The 17,805-nt window shown below is 41.2% G+C and overlaps 1 protein-coding gene across 4 annotated transcripts in view; it reads left to right on the forward strand.

Annotated features, from left to right (window-relative positions):
- The window catches only part of lyst (lysosomal trafficking regulator), a 58,402-nt gene that overhangs the window by 23,142 nt on the left and 17,455 nt on the right, over positions 1-17,805 (forward strand). For 3 of the 4 annotated variants that reach the window (XM_087802886.1, XM_087802882.1, XM_087802883.1), the window contains exons 8-28: positions 602-764; positions 1,721-1,932; positions 2,035-2,101; positions 2,269-2,378; positions 2,730-3,093; positions 4,256-4,403; positions 4,487-4,660; positions 4,726-4,886; positions 7,054-7,244; positions 7,316-7,561; positions 9,057-9,230; positions 9,664-9,813; positions 10,684-10,821; positions 10,890-11,076; positions 11,139-11,267; positions 12,839-13,448; positions 14,364-14,544; positions 15,216-15,385; positions 15,460-15,690; positions 15,806-15,972; positions 17,635-17,787. In XM_087802886.1, coding sequence (XP_087659012.1) covers positions 602-764; positions 1,721-1,932; positions 2,035-2,101; positions 2,269-2,378; positions 2,730-3,093; positions 4,256-4,403; positions 4,487-4,660; positions 4,726-4,886; positions 7,054-7,244; positions 7,316-7,561; positions 9,057-9,230; positions 9,664-9,813; positions 10,684-10,821; positions 10,890-11,076; positions 11,139-11,267; positions 12,839-13,448; positions 14,364-14,544; positions 15,216-15,385; positions 15,460-15,690; positions 15,806-15,972; positions 17,635-17,787 — 4,126 coding nt within the window. The remainder of the gene's footprint in view (positions 1-601; positions 765-1,720; positions 1,933-2,034; positions 2,102-2,268; positions 2,379-2,729; positions 3,094-4,255; positions 4,404-4,486; positions 4,661-4,725; positions 4,887-7,053; positions 7,245-7,315; positions 7,562-9,056; positions 9,231-9,663; positions 9,814-10,683; positions 10,822-10,889; positions 11,077-11,138; positions 11,268-12,838; positions 13,449-14,363; positions 14,545-15,215; positions 15,386-15,459; positions 15,691-15,805; positions 15,973-17,634; positions 17,788-17,805) is intronic. The other variant, XM_087802885.1, reaches the window with a different exon arrangement.

Consider the following 17,805-nt stretch of genomic DNA (forward strand, 5'->3'; position numbering starts at 1 on the left):
CTTAGCTCGTTCCCACAGTGGAGGTTGAAGCTCTTATATAATAGATTTACCCATTTCCTAAGAGCTTAGTTCATTCTGATCCCCGTGGAGTGTGATTTTCGCTTAGCCATTTCTAGCTCTTACATCACAGTGGCTTCCTCGCAATCTTTGTTTTTTCCTGCAATTGAATTGGAAATCTTCCTTCAAGGGGGAATCCAATGCTGTGCATCACAGCCAATTTTCGTTCACAAGTAACGCCTGAAGAGTCGTGCGAGTGCTTATCTGTTCGTATGATGACTAACGGTACACGTGAAATGGTTCGGGTTGTGAGTGCCACGCGAATCAGCTGATATCTGTCTCATGATCCAAGTCTTTCTTTTTGCCTCCATCTGTTGAAAACACCAAGTTGGTAATTTGCTTCCCAAAAATCATCACGCTGAGAACATTAGCATAATCTTCTCGTTCAAATTGTGTCAACCAGTTAAGTTGAGGCACTCTAGTGTGTGTTTTTTTTTTTTTTTTGTGCTGTCATTAATTTTCCTTCTCTCTTCGTCTCTCACTCTGTTGTCTTCTGCTTCCTCTTCCTCGGGCTTGCTCGTCTTCCCCCCCTTCATCACGTCAGAAGCTCCAGGTGTTGGCAGAGAGGGCGGCCCCGGCAGGAGATCTGTCCGAGGAGGTGGATGAGGCTCAGGGTGGTGGCGGCAGCGGCAAGCCCCCGGGAGAGGAGGAGGGCTACGACGCCGACAGCGAAAGCAATCCTGACGACATGGCAAAGCAGGAAGAGGGTAGGTCGACATGTCACTGCTCCTCAAGAGGGACTTCCACAGCAACTGGTTGTTCTCTATTCTGCTCTTCCTTTACATATATAGACTTACATATTTAATACATTTATAAATTAAACTGGATACAAAATTAAAGGTAGCATTAAGAGGCGTTTTATGATCTTTTTCAGTCTCAAAAAGTGTTTCTGTGGTGCATATATGACACAGCAGAAGTTGCTCGTTCACTTCTCTAAACAGGTTCCTTTGCTCTCAATGCATGAATGTGTCCTTATGGCGCTGTTCTACTTTCTTATCCCCTGAGAATAGACTCATTGTTTTAGGGGTTTACAACGTTAGGCGGCTACTCTCTCAAAGGACGTCATGAGCTGGACCTTGTGACATAAAGTATCCATCAAATGAAGATGTCAACATCCTGGAAAATTCCTTTTCATCCTGGAATCTATTTCCAGTCCAGTTTATGTTGAAGTGCGTCACAAAAGTGTTTCAGTATGTTAGTATTTATAGTACGTGTGGAACATAATTTGGTTTAGCTATATATCTTTTTCTTTTCTTCAGGGTTTTCTAATAGATAAAACCTTTTTTAATTGGCTAATGACATGAATGCAAAGCCCAGGGAAGGTTGGATGTGGGAGCTTGTCAGCAAAGCTGCAGTTCAGCGGGAGAGAAAGCCAGCTTCATTAATAAAAGGAGGTCCCAGAAGCCGCGTGAGAGTCTGCTGGGCTGCTTTCCTGTAAATCACAAGGGAACTCCCATGCTGCCGCTTTGAGCCCGAGCGAAGAGTAAATCATTTTTACAAGCTGCGTCCAAGATAGTCCGATTGGAAATGAAGCAGGGAGAAAAATCTCTGAATGGACGCTTTGATCAACAGCTTGTGTTTGCGTGACGGGCGTGTAAGTCACCGTCGTGTTTACCTTCCTCCCGACGATTTTGTGTGTGTAAAGTAATCTCCTGTCTTCCAGGCTTGAAGGTGGAGTCGGCGGCGCTCCGCGAGCTCGCCGCGGTGGCAGACGGGCCCGGGCGTGGCATCCTGCTGTTTCCAGAGATCTGCACGGTGGAGTTGCAGCTGCTGGCCGGCAGCTCCCCGGACCTGGAGGTCCTTAATCATGTGTTCCACAGTCTCCTCGGCGCCGTCCGAGCCAACCGCCGCAACGCCGCTCTGCTCTATGACCAGGTCACCCTTTTTTTTTGGTTTTATCTCCGTAAAACGGTCCGTCCGCGGCTCCTCAACTTTGCCCCGGCAAATACTGAACCCCCCGTGTCTCGGTCTCTGCAGGGAGGAGTCAAAACAATTCTCTCTGGCTTTCACAACATCCTCAGCAATGCAGAGCCTTCCCTCAAAGGTTTGTAGACTTTTTACACGCTTCTTCTAAGAGATCCTAAACAACAGGAGGATGGAGTCTTTCCTCACACGATTAATCCAAAACAAGGCTTAATATCTGATTTATATGTTTTTATGTCTCAACGAATAATTGTATTTTATGAGCGGCTCTTTATTGGTGTCCTCTAGGTTGTCAAACGGTACTAGTGGAACTGCTTGTTGCCATGGTGAGCCAGCGAATCACAGCGGAGGAGCTGGCCCTCCTGATACGCCTCTTCCTGGAGAAGACCCCACCGACTGTAAATACCCCTTTCCTTCATACGTACAACTTCTTCTCTCTCCTTCTTATTTCTCCCAAAAATATGGTTAACACATCTGCTCTCCCCCTGAATCTTTAAATCTCTTTACAATTAACACCTGTGTGTGCGGAGCAGATGTGCAAAGATAAGTTGTTACCACGCTCCTCGGTTTAATTAAAAACCCGGGAGCAGGTGCCGTTAAGCTAGCGAGAATGATTTAGACAGGTTTTTTTTAATCGCGTAGACAAACATTTCTTTAGGCTCCACATGTCTTGTATAAATCACCCTCATCTGCAGTCACCATCGGCTTTAATCGCGAGAGTTTATCGACGTTTTTTACGTTATTTACAGGAGATTTTGCTGAAAGGCATCCAGCAAATCGTGGAAGCCAACGTAAACATAGAGCCGCTGCACCTGCTGAACTTTCCCATCATCCTCGGGACCTCGACGCCGGGAGGAATGTCGCCCGGCTCCAGGCAAAACGGAGCCGCCGGAGGGAAAAGCGTGGGCGTGCTGTGGAAGGGCAAACTGTCGCCCGGGCGCAGGGAGGGCGAAGCCGAGCCCAGGCCGAGTCACATGCGCACGTCTCCCTGGCACGTGGCGCCGCTCCACCTGCCGCTGGTCGGACAGAACTGTTGGCCGCACATGTCCAGCGGCTTCAGTGCCTCCATGTGGTTGAGGGTGTCGGAGCAGGAGGACCAGGAGTCGGAAAAGGGTGAGACCATCAAACTTTACTTCCTTCAAGAACATCGGTACAGTAAAGGTAAACTACAGATTTTAAATGGTTTAGAAAATTGTCATTAGTGCATGCATTACTCAGTTTTATTTTATTAATTCCCTTTTCTTTTTAATGCATTAAGCAGACGCACAACAATTGTTACCCCTTTGCACACACAATCACACACTGATGGGAGTAGGCTGCGACGCAGCCGGCCAGCTCACCATCAGAGCAATCGGGACACAATCTTATCCACAAGTTCTTACCTTCTGAACCCCTTGTTTTATTTGACGTTATCCAGTATTACTAGTTTTTGGTTAAAATAAAGCAACTAAATGTACCAACTTTACAACATAACAAGGTACTTAGAAATGGAAAAAAATGTTTAAATAAAAAGAAAATAAAGTTTGAATTAATTATTTTCAATTACAAAATGTATTACTCAGTTTTTTGTGGTGTTAAGTGACACTTGCGATCACAGATTTTAGGGAACGCTGCCTAAAGAAGCCTAAAATAATATCGCTGTTCAATTCACTTTGATGATCCGGCCTGCCAACTTATTTGGGCCTGCTGGATGGTTGACTCAAAATTTAAGTAGATTAATGTTCATGTTGGTGATTTATAAAGATCCAAGGTTATAGGATGAGGATCAGAGATTATGGATATCAAGAGTTTTATAAATGACTTCATATCAAAGTCAAAATGATGTTCGAGGAATTAATCAGCGTTTGATAAAAGAGTGCAAACACAGAGATCGTTCAGGTGAATGAGATTCATCTATGGAGTCTCCCGAAAGGAAAATACAGTTTCACATTCAAGTGATATTTTCTCTTTTGTTTTTATGGGCTCCAAGCTGAACAGCTTAAAATATATTGACCCATTGTGTGTTTGCTCTAACTCATCATCTATGTAATTGCAACAAATCAGTTTTAGTTCTTCTCTTCTGAGGTTAATCTGGTCAGTGTGTGTGTGTGTGTGTGTGTGCAGTCCTACGTCAATAGATTAAAAAGGTCTAGTTCTGTGCTTTCAGATGGTGTGTGAATTTTTGAGTCGCGATAAAACTCTCTGGAGTTGTGCTCATTTTCAAAAGTGTGTTTCGAATCCTGACAGGGCTGTAAATCTAATGAAGTGCTAATGGCCTCCTTTTACCAATTTGCAGAGAAGAGAAACATCCCCACGGAACAGCCTTCTTCTCTGCCTGGGATGAGGCAGATCGAGGAAGGTTTCGTTCATTGTCTGTCAATGGGCTCGAAGGCGCTGATGCTTCAAGTGTGGGCCGACTTCTCCACGGGCGCGCTGACGTTCAGGTGAGGGCTGATGAATCTGATAATAAATACGTAAAATTGTTGTTTATATTAATTAATGGCTTGATTGATTTTTTTTTTATCAGGGTTTGCATTGATCCGAACGATGAGATGAAAGCCGGGCTGTTGGCTCAAGCGGAGTCGGGAGAGGGACTGCTTAAACCGGGCCAGTGGCAGCACCTGAGTCTCACCTACACTCAGCAACCGGAGGGAAAGAAAAACATCCACGGCCGGGTCGTCGTCTGGATCTGTGGTATCCGGTGAGGAGTAAAACTTGAACCTCGAAATCATCCAGAGTTGTTACTAACCAGCTGTTTGTGGCTAGGAAATGCGAGGTGTTTCTGGATTACACTCTCCCCAGGAAGTCCAGCCTGTCGTCGGACAGCAACAAAACCTTCTGTATGCTGGGACATTGCATTCCTTCGTCTGAGGAGTTCATGAAACAGAGTGCTCGCTGGAGCATGGGGACTGTGCTGCTCTTCAATGGTAGGAAACACATTTTTTAATGTCACTCTTTCTGTCCCAGGAAGATTAAAGTCAAATGTCAAAAACGAAATTAAATTATTATTGTTAAGAACGCAGTTGACAATTGAGGAGGTTTAAGGAGGTTTGATATAAACAAAATAGTGGATGTGGTAGAGATGTTTTCTGCTATTGCAGAGGGCTAGAGAAAGACATGTGAATACAAGTAAATAGTGATGGTCTTATGAAGCTTCATGAAGCAGTGTCATTATCTTCAAAGTCCACTAGATGGCGGTCTCTGCACTATCATCCTTTTTTTTTTGAACGACTGTTCTAATGATTCATCACATTATTTTTAAACTGATGGCGCCACCTACTGACCTCTTAACAACATGACACTGCTTCATGAAGCTTCATCAGACCATAACTGACAATTTCCCGAAGGAGACCTCCTGAGGGATCAATAACGTTTTACCTTACCTTACCTTAACTACAATTAAGAGGTCGGAGTAGGTGCAAGCAAGGGTTTATAGGACACTTATAGCTGTAATATACACAGTATATACCGTAATATACTTCTGTAGCTGTGATACATGATTCATGTGACTAACTTGAATAAGGGGCCAAACCTGGTCCCTGTCATTTAGCCAACAATAAGGTTGCTTCAAAATCAAAGTTGACTGATGTCCGTGTTGGTTTTGAGACTAATAAAGATGTAATGAAGTGTTTGAGTTGAGCTGGGCAACGGATATTGTCAATGTCAGGGACTCCTGACGATTGTAAAACTGATGTCGAAGGGAATACATTTATTGAGGAGGGCAGTCTAGGAATATAAAGGATGGTGTGAGCCTTTCAGAAATAAATACGAATTGAGATTTTGTTTGGCCCACAAGCTTGACTAGAGGAAGTTTTTGGCCCTTTGTGTTGTGTTTGACAAAGCTTATTTTTAGGCATGTGTCAAAACCAAGGCACCAGAGGGCATTTCTTGCCTGCCAAGTCCTTTTATTTGGCCAGCAAATGCTTTAAATATTTATAGGACAAGTTATGGGCTACATCACCTAAAATAGTTTTATTTGTGGAAAGCAAATATTGCAGTTCTACTGTTCGTCTGGCTCCTTTCTAACAAATAGAGATGATAAATGTCTAAAGATAACCTGGAGACTCAAAAGAAAAAAGAGCAGGATCCTGATAGTTTGATGAAAGATATTGAGATATATTCAAATTGAAGGTGACTCGGTCTGCTTTTCCAATTGTGGCTCCTTTTGAGATTGAGTTTGACACTTTATATTTAGAGACTGATGAACAGAAAGCTGAGTTAGAGAACTCAGAGATGAAGATGTAGAGGTTGTCATTGAGCGGCTTTAGTGAAGGCATGATCAAAAATGTGTCAATTTCAGAGATGGATGGTGGGGAGAAGTTTGGCATTTTCAAAAGAATATTTCAAAATAAAAGGGTTGAAGCTTATTTAAAACACTTTGTGTGACAATTAAAACAACGTTTGTATCAGCGTACATAAAGGACCACTTTTTCTTTAAATTATTTTATTTAACTTTATTGTTGCCTTTTTTAATTTGAGACAATACAAATTACTCCCAACAAAGGATTATTTGTACAAATAAAGATTCTTAGACCACCCTAAATCATATTTATTTGCTTTTAATGGCTTTTATTTGGCCAAAATAAATTCTTACAATATTTTTAAATGCTATAGATGCATGTTTGATGTCTCTGATTAAAGGCAAACACACGTATACGACATATTTCTGTTTGTTATGATGTCATGTTTATTTTGGTACATTTATAGAATGTGGATAATTGTGCTTAGAAACTGATCTAAGACATTTGATCTGTTAGTTAGTTGGATTTGAGATGAAACTTTTGGTCTTCTTGATACTCCACAGTATCTTTGAAGATCTGGATCTTAACCATACAAGTGTTGAGACCAAATTCAACTTCTGCATTTTTTTTCTCTGGTAATAGTTTATATTTAGAAAAGAAGAACTCTCATAAGATAAGAATGTTGTGAAGGAGAGAAATGTGCACACGGGACTCCTGTGGCTGAACCATCATGTGGTTTTGTTATTTATGAAATGACATGAAATTGTTATAACTACGAATTGAAAACAAATGTTTTCTGCTAATAACAGCTCTCTGACGTTATAAGGGCTCATGTTTTTCTGTTTATCCTCAGGGTCCAGAGTTGGATCTGAGGAGGCTTTCTTCTTGTACACCAGCGGCCCCGACCTGACCTCTATAATGCCCTGCAAGTACGGCAAGCCCAGCGGGTCATTCTCCAAGTTCGTGACGCTAGAGGGGCTCAAATGTGATCATGTACGCGAGCTCCTGATGAAAAACAACAACCTGGATCCAACAGTTTTAGTTGTAAGTATTCTCAGATCAAGAGCCGAGTTGAATTGTAATGTATTTATTTACCATGATGTTTTATCTTCCAGGAGAGCCTGGCAGTCGTCTACGCTCCCAGCAGTCCAAGAGTCTACACCATATACGAGCCGGTCATCAGGATGAAGGGCCAAGCCAAGACGGTGGTCACCCAACGGCCCTTTAGCTCCAAAGAGGTGCAGAGCGTCTCCTTGGAGCCGCAGGCACTCAAAACTCTGCTACCCGTCGAAACCCAGGGTCTGCAGAGCGTCCTTCACAAAATCGGAGGGACAGGGAATTTCGTCTTCCTTTTCGCCCAGGTAGGCTCTACCAGGATCTAGTTTTCTCTCATTGAAATGGCTTCCCCCTTTTGTGAGTTTGCGGTACTGCACTGTGAATTAATTAATTGTACGAATGATGTATTTATATTGAACATATTGTTTCATTGGTTTTTTTCATTTCTGTTCTTGGTTTATTTATTTATCCATCAATTTAATGTATTTACTTTTAAAGTACATTTATTTAACATTAAATTATTTTATTTTCTATTAAAGGCCCTATCTGTAGCTTTTAAAGAAGGTGTTTCTGGCTCCCCCTGGTGTCAGGAACAATGTCGTAAAATTCTCTGTTTCTTCTCTATATCTTTTTATCATTTTACTCCAATAATTACACATTTTCTTTTAATTTAAAGAGTACTTTTTTAAACTAATAATGCAGGTTATTTTCAGAAAATGTTCTTTTTTGAATTAAAAGCTTTTTATTGTGAAATTGTTGCTTACACCTCAGTCTTGTGGATTCCCAGTCAACCACAAATAATCTGAAATAGGGCAACTATCATTTCTAGTACTTTATCAAGATACCATCACGTTAAAAAGAGTCAATATCAATAGAAAGCCACCCATTTCTATTTTGAAAAACTGAATTGGAGTTGCTTGCTTCTTTTATTAGAAGTAGTCTAGCAAAGACTTGCTGCCTTTAAGGAGACTTCATAAATGGGAAGTCATGTTTTGTGATGCTTGTTGACACACACCAGACACCAGTGTTTTCCTGTCTTTAATCGTATGGTATTATGATTTACCCCAAAAATGTCACATTATAGATTAGTATATTGTTGAACCTCATCTTTGAGCAGTCACTCCTCATATTATGGTAGCTGGTGTGTAACAGTTGTTCATGTTAAATGTTGTGACGTGGCTCCTTTGTGTTTTGAGTAATGGATAAAAAAAAACTTGAGAACTAATTCTAATCAATAAACCTTATTTGAGCGAGCAATCGATAAGAAAAAACTTTTTTTTATCTTCCTCTTGTTTGGAAACATTCACTATCAGGACTTGATGCTCCCCCTCCTGTAACCCTTCTCACAAAAATGCTTCTATTATCTTCCTCATCCATCTCACCTCATCCATCACCTTACCTTATACACTGAGCCAAAGATGATATTGATAATTGAATCAGAAGTGGGTGGAAAGCAGGTCAATGGAGGTTTTCGCCTTTATTTTGGGTTTGTGTGGTTGTTCCATATCAAGCAGCCATTTAACTTTAGTTTTTCTTCAGTTTTGGCATAATGCTATCTATAAATAAAGGCTCACATAAAAAGAAACATGCGGTCCTTCGTGCAACTGAAGCGTCTCTGTTTTACCAGACAGTTGGATGAAAGAAACTGCAGATGAAAACTAAAATAATCTCTGTGATGTGGCACAAAGGACAGAAATCCAGTTTGCAACGGCTCCTGTTGAGTTGTGAACCCCTTTGTTCCAATCATGGTCGGCCGTCTCATAAATAAGAGAATTTTTTTCGCTCTTTCTTCTCATCCAGACCGTGGAGTTGAGCGACTGCGAGGAGACCCAGGCGCTGGCCCTGCAGGTGCTGCTGTCTCTGTGCAAGTTCAACCAGCACCGCATCCACGAAATGGACTGCTACCATGGTTACTCCATGATCCACCAGGTCCTCATCAAGTCCAAATGCATCGTAGGATACCACATGTTGAAAGTGAGTCAGACTATCTCTCTCTGCTTATTCTTTTCCTTTTCCCTCCAACAATCGGGGGGGCAGAGAGAGAGACGCCTCTCATGTTGGTGACGGAGCTGCCGGGACTCGAGCCTCCGGTCGTGTCTGTAATTGAGCTTCGTTGATGGCTTACTGTTGAAAAGGTCACTGTCTGAAGTGATGAAATGTGATTGTGTTCCTCCAGCAGCTCCGATTGCTTTCTCTGTCTACTGGCCCTCTTTGTTTTCTTGTTTTATTAAATACGCCTCTAAGCAACAGCAGAAGCGGAGGTCTATAATGTGAGCTTGTCGTCTCAATCAGGCGTTAACTTTCAATTGCCTTCCACAGCGAGGGGAGTTTCATAATTACTGCAGCGGCGCCGGAGCTAAACAGTTACTTCAACTTTTGTGCGACTGTACGTTTTTTTCCGTGGTAGACTCTCTTGGACGGATGCTGCAGTGCTCCGCTGCTGGTCCTGGGGGATGACGGCCAGTTCCGTTTGGACACGGAATCCATCGCCGTGGTGCAGGACATCAAGCTGCTGTCAGATGTCCTGCTGGACTGGAAAGTTTGGGCCAATGCAGAGGTAAACACGGATCGATCAATATGCTTTGAAGGGTGAAAAAAAACAAGTCGGAGCAGATGAACAAGAAGATTTTGGGAAAATATGGGCTGAAAAGTACTAGAAGAAAAGTTTATCATGAATTGGAAATTACAAAATATGACATTTGAAGTTAATATATCCAGAACTTAATTGGCAGGGATCAAGGGATTATGGAAGGGCTGTCTTCATGCATGTTCACAGTAGGGGTGGACTATACAGGGTGCCGTCTTAGAGTAACAAATATTAATGGGATGATGTTCTAAGAATAAGATAAATATTGGTAATTTTGATAATTGGTTCAAAATAAATATAAAGAAGTTTATTAAAAGTTACTTGATTTGACGTTTATTTAATGATTTTTTTCTCTTTATCATTGTTGTTTTTGTACATTTTTATATTGTTTTTAAAAAAAATCTGTAATATATGTCTTGATATAATGTGTATTTTTGTCTTTTTTGCAAACTGTTGTGACTTCTCTTTGGGTCTTAATAATTTGGGAACAATTGATGTAATAAGAATTACTGTGTTTTGCTGTCCAACCACACATTTCCATTAAAAAGTAAGAAAATGTACATGAAGGCCACTTCAGTAAAATATTTTTTTTTTACAGTCTTTGTAATACTGAAGTAAGACATGCATTTAAAAACAGCCTTCAATGTCAGGCTCCATCTCTTCTTACTTCTGTAAGTTATCTTTTTGTCAGTTCCTTACGCTGCCGTCTCAGTGGTCTCACCATTTATTCATTGCGTCAAGTTTTCATCATGCTGTTATTCTCTTGTTTGTGTCTTGTGTCACAGGTTCACTGTCACCTCTTTCTCCGTATGGTTTACAATCTGTGCTCGTTCGCTTTAGGTCGGAGTCTGGGAGACGCTGCTGGCTGCCTTAGAGATCCTCATCCGAGTGCACCACCCTCACCAGGTCTTCAACATCCGCCAGTTTCTCAAAGCCGAGGTGGTCCATCGCTTCCTCCTCACCTGCCAGGTGCTCCAGGTACACAATGGATCTCCTTAGATCTCTTCAGACGAACCGAAGTTTAACACTTGTGATTTTGTCCGCAGGAGCACCTGACCTCCATCCCTCAAGACGTCTGTTTATCATTCGTCAAAATCATCCAGGAGGTCTTGGGCTCTCCTCCGGATTTGGACTTGCTGAAGCTCATCTACAACTTCCTGCTGGCGGTCCATCCGCCGACCAACACCTACGTGTGTCACACTCCGTCCAGCTTCTACTTCTCTCTACACTTAGGTGCGAAAATGTCTTTTCATCCAGATCCCTTTTTCTTTTTAACGCCGATGTTTGTTCCTCAGATGGAAAGCTCTACCAGGAGAAGGTTCAGTCGATAATGCACCTGCGACACTCCAACAGCGGAGGGAAGTCTGCAAGCAGCTCCGTGGTGTCGCTCTCCCCCACCGTCTTCTCTGATGTTCCCCATGAAGGTACAGACGCATGAAAGAAAAACTCACGGGCACAAAAATAGCTGGAAGCCACTTGGAATCATAAAAGATCCACATTTCTCATGAAGACACTAACAGCCCAATTTTCTCTCGCTGATGAATTACAAGCTCATTTGTTTTAACTAGCAATAGAAACACCATCGCTCGAGGTGTTCTAATCATTACGTGTGTTTGTTAGACGACCACGCTTTCTGCTGTTGAAATGATTTATCTTGCTTCTTAATCTCTGCCCTAGCTTTCATCCCCTCTTTTATAAAACATCTGCGTTACTGTTTTGTTTTGTTTTAAGACGCCATTTTCATCCTTTTTTATTCTAAAGTTTTATTGTCCCGCACAGCTTGACGTAAACTATCCTCTTCCTTGCTGTTATAGCTTCCTCTTTAATCGTGTTTCTTCTCCAGCGCTTTATGTCTCCGGGTTATTGCTCTGTGAAAGATTAGAAAGCAGCTCAAAGGTATCCGGATCACAAACAAGCAACATCGTAAATCAAAAAGTGCAACCAGTGACTTCTTAAATATAGATTTATGTGACGGATTATGGCAGCTTTGGGTTTGGAGTAAACTTGAGTTTGTATTTTCTTGTGCTTAAATCTCACTGTGACAGACATTTAAACCTATAAATCTGTACATATTTACTCCATTAATGTGTATTTTATTGCTTTATAATTTGATAACTTAGTAAAACAATTTAATTTTCAGTATCTTGACATTAAAACAATACAAACTTTAAATACAATGTTATAATGATACATTTCAGCTTTTAAACTATTTTACATATTTCTGATTGGATTTTGTATTTAAGCAATATCTTAAAATTAAAGGAAACAAATGTATTGACACTACAAGGTCATAGAACCAGAACACTGCTAGTTAAAAAGTAATCCAATGATCGGATTTAATTCTCATACAGTGTAACCCATGAGTCGGAGCACTAAAAGATTAAATTAAAACGGCTGTTTTCCAAGATGGTTGGATTAAACGAAATAATTTGAATTGAAGAAATGTGAGGCAGGTAGGGATGTGTTATGAGATAAAGTGATCTAACGCCTGCAAATGTATATATATATATTAAATGTATGCTTTCGGATGTTGTTTAGTTTTCTAGATTTTCTTGATATAATTGGTACAAATTCACGTTCAGCCAGAACAGGATAGTCAACATAGTAAGTATTGAAGGGTACCTGAGGATCCTTACAATTTCTTAAAAGGCATTAAATGAAAGAATCTAAAATGATTGGTATTATAATGTGTTAAAAAAGATTTCAAAAATTTGAAAAATGTGAACACATGATTAGTAGGAGCGTTAGTCTAAGATGTTTCTCTACTTACTTACTTACTCTACTTTACTTACTTTTTATGTGAAAATAAACCTTTGGGCAAAATTGGACCTTAATCTTATTCATTTCTTCTTTAAGTCAATTTTGTTTTCGACTTAAAATGATCTGAAATCCTCAATTAAACTAAATTGTATTAAAAATGTCTTAATTTTAACTTGCCTTAAGCTGTAGGAACTATATTAACTTAACTTGATTTGCTGCACTATTTGTCTTCCAGGTCAACACGCTCCCTCACCTGAACACGGAGGCGAAGAGCAGTCGTTACGCCCACCCAGCCGTGCACTGTCACCGTACTCCTCTCCCTTGCTGTCGCCACGCCTGGGACACAACGGCTCGGGCGAGGCAGGGGACTCTCTGAATACCCAGCAGGCTCTGGGCAGCACCGAGACCCTGAAGAAAGGTGGAGGCGACGGGCAGCTTCTCAGCAGCTGTGAATCGGCGAAGACCATCTGCGAGTCCAGAGAAGCGGGCGACAAGATGCAGTTCAACACTCCGTCCATCAGCGTGGAGGAGGATCGGGACGAGGCGGCCGAGGTGGACAGTCTAGCGGAGGGCAGCGTGGGCGTCGTGGAGTCCGACGACAGGTTCGAATGGGCGAGCGACGAAGCCCCGCGGCGGCCGGACAGCTTGAAGGGCATCCAGTCGTTCCAGAGGAGCCACAGCAACCTGGCCAGTCTGGGTCTGGCCTTCCCCGCCTCCAACGGATCTTCAGCCGTCAGTCGCTGGCCGAGTTCAGGAGACCGGAACTCTGTGCATGAAGACTGGGAGAGCTACACCTACTCCCCTGGCTACGAGAGGACGCACAGCAAGACTGAGTCCAACGACAGGTACTAGAACACAACCTCCTTTTCTTCATGATTGTGAAGAACATCAAGATGTCATCAATCAATGAAAGTATTTGCAGTCAGGTTTATTTTTAGTATAGTTTGTATATTTCCCCTCAAAAAGAGGCTCAATTTGATGGTGAAAATGACGTAAATATATCACCAAAATAAGCATTATTTCATTAAATATACATACTATTTCAATATAAATCATGAAAGGTCTATGTACAAGCATGGAGATATGATATAAAATGAATTTATTTCAAGATATTCAAATTATTAATATGTTTCCATTTTACTTTATTTTTTTATTATAAAAAATAGGATGAATAACAAAAGATCCAAGTAAGTTTAAGCGTAAAAAATAAAGAATAATTGAGCATTTTTTGACATCTTACTATTTAGCCATGCAATGCATGCTGAAAGAGGAGCACTAAAATCTATCGGAAATTTGATCAAAATACATAAAAAGTGACTTGAATAAAAGCATAGCTGCTAACTTTTAAGTTACAACACAATTCAACAAAATGATGCTGGCAGCTTAACCAAGTGAATAAACACAGATTAACTAGTAAAATTATTTTAGTTTGTATGTGATATTTGGCCCCTTGATGGATTCGCAACCTGTTCACATTTGCCCTGAGTAGCTGGGACACACCAGATCCCGCTGCTCTGTCATAGACGTATGTTTCCCAGCATTTTCTAAATGCACAGCAAATTGTTTCCGATCAGTGATTTTAATTTATTCAAATGTTCTACACGTATGTCATTTTTATAATCGCATTAATAATTGAACAAATGTAACGTGTATTTTATATTTAGGCAGAGGAATCGTTTTCCCCTCTGATGTTAACTTTTATCCAATGACTGACCAGTTGTGTGTGTGTGTGTGTGTGTGTGTGTGTGTGTGTGTCTCAGGGCGAGCACCGAGGACTGTCTGGTGCTGATCTGCTGCGGCCTCTATGACCTCCTGAGAGGCGTCCTGCTGCTGCTGCCGGACCTCATGCTGGACGAAGTGATGGACAAGCTCATCCAGCCCGAGGCGCTCATCGTCTTGGTCAACCACTCCTCGCCCCTCATTCAACAGGGCGTCATGAAGGTCGGTTGAGGACGGGACGTCACATTAGAATCATTAAAAATCTCCACTGCGTTGTAGAGAAGATTTAGTTGTAACAAAAATTCCTTAAATTCGCTTTAGTTAATTGTTGTGGAAATTTTTATCAGAATGTGGAATTGTTACTTGTATCATAGCACAACACATGCAGAACACAAGTCCGGCGATTTCATTATCTTGGTATCCACATCATAACGTTTCCTAGTTTATTTTGAAGGTTAGTTTTAAAACCTCTCTGTATTAAACTGTGTCTGAGCAGTAGTTACTATTACATTTTTAAATTGTTCAATTAAACAACATTTATTTGAACGCCTCTCATAATGCTTTGCCGCCCAGCAAAGTGCTGTTGAATATTGAAAAAAAGAATTTGGATATTTAAGTGGATCAATATTATATCACACTCCTAGTAATCACAGACTAAAAAGTCTATTTTTAAGTTTATTTTGTAGTTTAACTAAGTAAGTAATTTATATTTGTATAGCAGACCAGGGTCACAAAAATCAAAACAATATTCAATAAAGTATATACTTTAAAGGGCAAGATGAATCTGATAACACAACAGGAGTTCCAGAAAATCAAGGAAAAAAGGATGAAATACCTTTTTATTAAATGAATACCTAAAAGCAGATGTGGTCATATCTCATTCCCCTCCACAGCTGCTGGACGCCTATTTTTTCCGAGCTCACAAGGAGCAGAAGGAGAAGTTCTTGAAGAGTCACGGCTTCTCACTGCTGGCCAACCAGCTCTACATCCACCAGGGGAGCCAGGGCCTCCTGGAGTGCTTCCTGGGGATGCTGTTTGGACGCTCCGTGGGCCTGGAGGAAGAGTGAGTCTGTTCGACACAAGAACATCTGTTCAACAAGCAAACCGATCTCATGGATCGTCTTATCTTATTTGCAGCCTCGATCTGGAGGAAATGGACGGCATCTTACCGTTCACAAAGCGCTGCATCATCCCGATTTTAGGACTCATCGAGAACTCCCTGTACGAGAACTCTCTGGTGCACAACAGCCTCTGCATGCTGCTTCAGCTGCTGAACGCCTGCCCCAAACTAGCAGACATCCTGCTGGACCACGGGCTCCTCTACGTGCTCTTCAACACGCTCTCCACCCTCAACGGGATGGAGAACGGGTACGTAAAGACCCCGCCGTACACTCGCCAGACTTGATTTCAATTGTGTTCCTCCCGCAGACAACAGGTGGGATCATATCCCGTGTTGAGTATTTTCTTGTTTGTCACCGTCTAGTATTCCCCTCAACGACTACAAGCTGCTGGTGTGCGACATCCAGCAGCTGTTAGTCGCCGTCACCATCCACTCCTGCAGCTCCTCTGGGTCCCAGTACTTCCGCATCATCGAAGACCTCATTACCTTGCTGGGTTTCATGCAGACCAGCAAGATGCGTCGCACACAGGGTGAGCGCCGGATTCATGAAATCCAATACACTCGAGATGAGTCGCCTCTGTCTTTCTTCTCCTCTGGGATTTCCGGCTGTCATACTCTGTTGTGCGAAGAATACAGGAGTGTCTGTCATCACCTCCGAGAGCCGTTTAAAGATGATCGATTTGGAAAAGTTGTCAACACTTTCTTTTAGTTAAATAATGCATCAAAGTTAAGCATTTTTGTCAGTTCAGTGTTTCACCAGAAAACATTTCGCAAGATAAATGGTTGCTACAAACACCCCCTTGTTATGAGGAATGTTTAAGATGGATTATCTCGCGGCATGAAAAGATTATTCCACACAGTCGGGTCTCGAGTAGTAAAGGGTTGACGAGGCCTCGTGGAACAGATGTGCCATGAAGACACTGTCCTGATACAGTGTCTTATTTTTAAAGGCCACTAGATGGTGCTCTTTAAGTTTGAAAATGATGCCAGGTTTTATTGAATTTGTAGATTAGAGCAAATGATTATAAAACAGAGAGCGCCATCTAGTGTGCTTTCAAAACTAATGCTGTGTCTCAAATCGCATACTAGCGTACTAAAAGTTAGTATTTTTAGTGCGTTAGTGCGTCTCAATACCCAGCAGGCGCCATGCACACTAAATTGGCGTACTAACACGCCCACAAAACTGAGCATGGTTCGATGGACACTAACCACACTAAACAGCCGCCATCTTAGTGACGTTTTAAACGGAAGTTACGTCATATATTAATGCATATATATTCATATACTTACAGGTGCATTTTCAGAAGCAGTAGGAGGATAAACACGTCTTGGATTCTCATATTTTTTCTTTATTTATTTTTCCAAACTTGCAAAACGTGCTGCCAGCAGGTGTCAGCGATAGCGTTCAAACAGCTGGTTGCAACATCGTTAAATAGAAGTAGAAGAAGAAGCTGTCATGCGATTTCCGGTTAGTGTGTAGCAGCAGAGTTTGATTTGAGACATACTATCTGTGGAGAATTTGTGTACTAGTTAGTACGTACACTAAACTGATGCCTACTAACTTCTAGTATACTAAGAGTAGTATGCGATTTGAGACACAGCATGGTATCATGATTTCAAGTCATGTTTTCAGTTAATCTTTTTTCCTACTTTAAGATATAAGATGACAAAAAATGTGTTTAAAATTAATAAAAATGTTTTACTTAAGTGTCATTTACGCAAGTATTTTATATATATACAGTATATATTTACACTTTGGCTGTTATTTCTAACAGTATTATGAACAACCGTGTCTAAAAAGTCCCACATACTATTTTTATCTCTTTAAAAAGTCAAATTTAATATTTACATTTAAGCCCTTGATAGTGTTTTTCTTTTTGAATAAACATGTGCTTTCTTATCTTAAAAATATAATGAAAGCACTTCTTAATTGCCTTACATGCAATTGTGTTTGCTGTCAGAAAAAAACAAAATATTTTACATTTATAAAAAATAGTTTTTTTTAATGTTTTTTCTAACTTCTGATTTTTTTAGACAATAATCTAATGTCTGTAGTATAAAAGCTATTGTTTTTAATATTAAAATGGGAACCTTGACGGCAATTCATGCATCAGATCCCAGAATACTTAAGCCAAACAATAGCCACTTTTAAATATTTTATTTTTTATATTTTTAATTCATTTTTGTTTCAGAAATGGCCGTCGCCCTGCAGTTCCGTGTCCTCCAGTCAGCGATCGAGTTCATCAAGACCACCTCGACGCAGGAACCGCAGAAGTTGAGCAGTTCCGTCACCACGCCGAGCTCGCCGCATCACGCCATGTACCAGAAGAGAAAAAGCATCGCTGGTGAGTTTGTCGGACTCT

This window comes from Callionymus lyra, chromosome 11 (genome assembly GCF_982586985.1).
Source record: "Callionymus lyra chromosome 11, fCalLyr1.hap1.1, whole genome shotgun sequence".
Taxonomy (NCBI): Eukaryota; Metazoa; Chordata; class Actinopteri; order Syngnathiformes; family Callionymidae; genus Callionymus; species Callionymus lyra.